This window comes from Diadema setosum, chromosome 17 (genome assembly GCF_964275005.1).
Source record: "Diadema setosum chromosome 17, eeDiaSeto1, whole genome shotgun sequence".
Classification (NCBI taxonomy): domain Eukaryota; kingdom Metazoa; phylum Echinodermata; class Echinoidea; order Diadematoida; family Diadematidae; genus Diadema; species Diadema setosum.
In genome coordinates, this window is record NC_092701.1 from 21873406 (window position 1) to 21879477 (window position 6072).

General features: G+C 39.8%; 1 protein-coding gene across 1 annotated transcript; it reads left to right on the forward strand.

The window, feature by feature from the left end:
• The first annotated feature begins 2591 nt into the window (after positions 1 to 2591).
• Positions 2592 to 5218, forward strand: LOC140240530 (high affinity copper uptake protein 1-like). The gene is made up of 3 exons (XM_072320297.1): positions 2592 to 2718; positions 3149 to 3317; positions 4952 to 5218. Exons 1-3 carry the CDS (start codon positions 2592 to 2594, stop codon positions 5151 to 5153), a joined length of 498 nt encoding a protein of 165 aa, XP_072176398.1. The 3' UTR covers positions 5154 to 5218.
• Positions 5219 to 6072: the final 854 nt, after the last annotated feature.

The following is a 6072-nucleotide window of genomic DNA, read 5'->3' on the forward strand; positions in this document are numbered from 1 at the left end:
TACCTTAAACAAGTGGGACTGTTTCAAGTCGTTAAAACACGCAAAAACATGCATCAAATTGCACCATTTGCAACATCAAAATGCAAAAAGTTCTCACCGTGGGAGGGGGTACACCCCCTCCCACACCCTCCCCTCCCCCCTCGCTCGCTCCGCTCGCTCGGATTCAGATTATACCATTTTATAGGCAAATTGTTCAATAATAATCTACATCAAAATATACTGCTACCTTAAACAAGTGGGACTGTTTTAAGTCGATAAAACGCGCAAAAACATGCATTGAATTAAACCATTTGCAACATCAAAATGCAAAAAGTTCTCACCGTGGGAGGGGGTACACCCCCTCCCACACCCTCCCCTCCCCCTCGCTCGCTCCGCTCGCTCGGATTCAGATTATACCATTTTATAGGCAAATTGTTCAATAATAATCTACATCAAAATATACTGCTACCTTAAACAAGTGGGACTGTTTCAAGTCGATAAAACGCGCAAAAACATGCATTGAATTAAACCATTTGCAACATCAAAATGTAAAAAGTTCTCACCGTGGGAGGGAGGGGGGGGGGACACCCCCCTCCCACACCCTCCCCTCCCCCTCGCTCGCTCCGCTCGCTCGGGTTCAGTCGCGTTCATGATATTCAGTGAAAAGAATTGATACAAGAAGTGTATTTGAATTATACCATTTTATAGGCAAATTGTTCAATAATAATCTACATCAAAATATACTGCTACATTATACAAGTGGGACTGTTTCACGTCGATAAAACGCGCAAAAACATGCAGCAAATTGCACCATTTACAACATCAAAATGCACAAAGTTCTTACCGTGGGAGGGGGGACACCCCCTCCCACACCCTCCCCCCTTGCTCGCTCCGCTCGCTCGGGCTCTGTCGCTTCCCTCCCTCGCAGACTAACCGCCCCCCCCCCCCCCCCCTATGATGAAATCCTGGCTACGCCGTTGTCCCCATACATTTTAGGCGGTATTGGGCACATGGAGAATCAGTCCAGTATAACTTTATAACGTATAGTTCTGGTAGCCTCTTACGTACACTGATAAGTGCAGACACGTATCCAGGGGTTAAGTTATGCAAAGCCTTGTAAGTATAAAGCAGCAAGATCTTAATACTGCACTCTATATGTATATTGTATGTATGTATGTATGTATGTATGTATGTACGTATGTATGTATGTATGTAGTATGTATGTATGTATGTATGTATGTATGTATATATGTATGTATGCACGTATGTATGTAATTATGTGGGTTTCTATGTACTGGAGAAAGATCCTCATTTTCTATATGCCAATATGCTGTGAGTTTGTGGTATCACTATAATGCTTTTTGATTCAGCTTGTCTGCGAATTAAAACTGCATAATAATTATGGGGTGTCAATGAACGTGGAACGCTTTCCACGACTGTCGTAAATTTAGGAGAAATTTCTATTCACGTCATCGTCATCATCCGAAGTATAGTAAAATCAAACAAACGGAATCGTCGTTGGTTACTTTTCTATATACGGGACTTGTAAAGAGCCATATGAGTTTTGATTTGAAGATCCATAGACAATAGAGGATCTTGATTAAAGCTAAACTCAATAGATAGCTTTTGTTCGTGTGTTTAAAATACCTTACATCCTCACTGGAGTTTGTCATCACTCGTTATGTTTCTTCTCTTTTGAAAAGAGCAAGAGAAGGGCAAACCCATAACACCATGTTCTTATGACTTGCCGTATGTGTAATTGTGGAAATGTGAGATTTCATGACTATTTCGTTTAGATGCATGCGTTCACATACATTTTAATATCCGTTGTGTCTGGCAATGAAGCAGAGAACTTGGCTATACGCGCGAGACAGAAAATATGAAATATCGAGCATAGTATCATTTCACCAATCTCTCGCACAGAAGGAAAGGTTTTTGTTACAACCAGTGGGAAATAATCCATACCCGTAACTTTGCGGCTGTTGGATGATTTACAGTGTGGTTTGTGTATAAACAGCTGGTATACAGTGCAAACATAACATACGTCCAAGAAACAGACCAGTCTGTGATGTTCTCATTCATATAATTATGCCGAAATCATATATGTTTTTCCCCACAAGAAGATTCTCTTGAATCGTCATGCGGAAATAAAAAGTAAGAGTGAAGTACCACCAAAGTATTTAAGTAACAAGGGATATCAAGGATTGATGATTCATCTGTTTCGTTTTAGAATGTTGCTTTCGGGCACACTGCTGTCAACAGTATGTAATTTCTAGAAAGGATTGATATTGAATGCAGAAAGGGTATATACGTATGTATGTATATATATGTATATATATACATATTATAGGTAACATATGAATAAAATATATGAGGAAAAAGAAAGTAGTGTGTAGCTTTGAAATTATTATTCCCCTTGTACTGTTCCTCCTTTTTTGGAATATATATATATATATATATATATATATATATATATATATATATATATGCATATATATGCCCATGTTGGCATGTCTGATCAATGTGGCAATGTGGCACATCCGTACATTAAAAGAGTATGAACAGGGGGAAAAGGTAAAAAGACAGGATTTTCATCTACCAACTAAAAGGTGATGGTTCTCTGTCAGTGTTTGTTTTGTCTTCCCACCGTGCAGCCAGCCGATGTGACTCCTTTCAGCTTCCATCTTGGCACCTCCGAAACGATCCTCTTTAAAGCCTGGACGATATCATCCATTGGAGGTTCGTGGTTATCCTATTCTACCTTATGGGATACGTATAGCCAAATATAATGATGTCGGTAACTTGATTTTAAATGTTATCCTATATACAGCGAAACATTTTGTTATATCATGATATGGGATATCGGTCGGCAAATAGATGTAAAAGATCATGCGATAATCGAACTTTTTGCTTTTGTTCGCCCACTAGAGAAGGGCGGAACACTTCTACATATTCCATCGAAAGCAACGCATTGATCTTTAAAGCATCAATATGATTACACAATGTATGGCAGTAAGTCGCTGCGCAGGCGCGAAATCTGAGGTTCCGTTGAAGGCTGAGTGATTATGTACCATCTCTCTCAAACAGGACCTCTCTTTCATACTTGAACCCTTCTTTCGTTCTTGCACCCCCTCTCTCCACCTTACCCCACTCTGGCGAACATCCACAGGTCTGATCGGATCATGCCTCGCCGTCTTCCTTTTCGCCCTGGTGGCCGAGGGCGTGGTCGTAACGATGCGGAGACTTCAGCAGCGGTTCGCCACGGACATCCGACATCGGATGGTTGAGGCGGGATGCACCGAATCGACCCGGCTCGTGGAGGAGCAGGCCGAGGGACAGTGAGTGACCACTCGACCATCACACTATGAGCCGTGTGCCTCTTTTTTTCCCCAAGAGTCGTTGTCAAATCATATCCACTCCACACACTTCATCTATCAATTTTGACAAACATACATGAATGTTGCGTTACAGCAATCACGCAAGTAGAGAAAACCGACAGAAAAACAAAAAAACTTCATGGCACAAACGAGCCACAGACACTCATAATACACACAGACTGCAACTAAAACCTTTACACATTCTATTATCATGAAGCACACATAACAGTTAAGAATCCGATATAGGTAATAATTTCCGGCTATGCTATGAGCATCTCGCAGGCTGGTATATTTGCGCACTCTATATTGATTATAAATGTAGATAAAAATGAAACAAGTAAAAGAACTTATAAACTAAAACCATAGGACGGTGTTCTTCTTTACCAAGTACTGGGACGTTCTCAACATGCTCAAGCGCAATTTGGCTAAAGTGTCCAAAGGAGATTCTAGAGGTGAAGATTAAAACGACATTTAGTGTATTTACCTTCAAGAAATGGTGACTTTGCATTCTAATAATGATGATATAGACACATGTCATAAAATACAAGTGATAAACATAAATGTTCAATGTATAAAAATAATACTAGTAATCAGTACCGTGATCAGGGCGTTGCACATGATAATTTTCATGTCAATGCCATTAGCCTTAAAGGGATCGTATAGTTTTGGTTGAGATCTAATTTCAGGTTTCTAACATTTTTTTAGTGAGATAATGAGAAACCTCGTATGAAATAATATGAAAGAGCCTGTAATTCCATGAGGAATTCAAATTTTATTTGATGAAAATTGGTTTTAAAATGGCTGAGATATCCAAAACAGAGCGATTCTTATAAAGTGTGGGACCCACCTTTTATTACTATCGCTTTGTTCTACTTTGTTTTTGGATGTTTCAGTCATTCCAAACTCGATTTTCATCAAATAAACTTTGAATTCCTCTTAAAATGGTATGCTCTGTACTATTTCATAAGTGTTTTCTTGGTATCTTGCAAAATGCTAAAAGCCCAATTCTCATCTCCACCAATACTGTACCATCCCTTTAAAGGTCCTGTTTACCACTGGGAGAAGTGATTAAAAAAAGTGTTCGAGTTATCACATTTGACGCATATGTGTAGGTCAGTGGTATCACAAAACATCCTTCCATATAAGAATGTTGCAATAAAGCCTAAAATATTAGGAGATATCATTATTTTACTCAGTAGACCATAACTGCAGACGGTTTAGTCTAGAAACGTTTTTATTATAACTATTATTCATATTTTGTAAATCTAACAATACTTAACATTGATTATTTTTATTCAATTTTTCACATTGGGTGTTTCTATCCCTAACTCACATTTTAGAACTATTTTCAAGCACTAATGCTGGGTTTTGTTTCATCTGCATATTTCTTATGGTAAATAATGCCTTTAAATAGCCATCAAAAACCATTAAAAAAAAACACGATTATGTTCAGGGGTCGTGGGACGATTTTTAGGGTGGGGGAGCTGCGAGTCGGGGAAGGGGGGGGGGTCTAGGGTCAATGGAACACGACCAGTTTTTCCATAGTCAGTTTAGCTTTCTCACGCAAATTTACCTTTCTGTTCAATTTCTTTCAGAATTCCGATGTTGTCATGGATGCATTTGCTACTTAGCGCCATCTACGTTGTCAGGGTGTTTCTGTTCTACACTCTGATGCTGGCCGTCATGACCGGGAACGTCTGCATCTTCCTCGCCGTAGTCCTGGGCGCCACTCTGGGTTATTTCTTGTTTTCAGGCCGAGACTCAATCAGCTTTAACCTCATGAGCATCAAGAAATGATCACTTGTCTACTCCTCATAAGTGACAGTGACGATGGCCAAACTTGCCCGTGGACCGTGAAAACATGCTCTATAGAATATAGTGATTGCATGAACTTGAGGTCAATATTGCTGATGCGATAGGAGGCAAGATTCTTTTAAGTTACTGGGAAAGATTATTTATGAGATGTGATGTTCGTCAAGATTTCTGAAACACACCATGCTGTCCAGTGAGCACGCAACGTTCTGCAGAAAGAGAACGGGGTATCGAAGTCAATCGCAATGTGCAGGGACAAGCAGGTCTTGCATACTAGCAGAACGGCATGAACCCCGTGCGTTAGGGGCGCTAACCTGAGGGTCGTAGTACACTTCAGAGAAGCTGCAGTGTCTCAGTTCAACGTGTGTAAACTCACGTTCGTTGATTTCCTTCATCTTCTTTGCTCAAATTCGACGTAAACTTTTGATGGCAAGTGGATTTGACGCAATTATCATTATTATTTTAAGCCCTACGTTCTACGCATGTTATATTGTCATTTCGTGAATCTTTAAAGTGGTAGTCATACTTTTACTCACAAAAAACGCGGACAATGCAAAAATCCTTACCTTGCACATGGGAGTGATACATAATGTGTCTCAATGTTCTTGCTATTTGCGCTAGTTACATCATTTAGCTCAGGCGATCTATTTTGATATCGAATCAAGATTTGTCGTGTGACAACGAGTTCAAAATGTGTCTGTCATTTACACTGACGTCAATGGACTATCATGATGTCTTATCTAACATATCTCTTAGTAGGATGAGTGTTTCTGCATGAAATTTGGCCTGGAAGAAGAGCTCATTATGTGAATTATGAAAACATCAATAACTCAAATTCGGATGGTATGTCACTTGCTTGCTTTTGCCAAAGTAGGGCAGAGTTGTCCTCTTGATCATTGGTCAA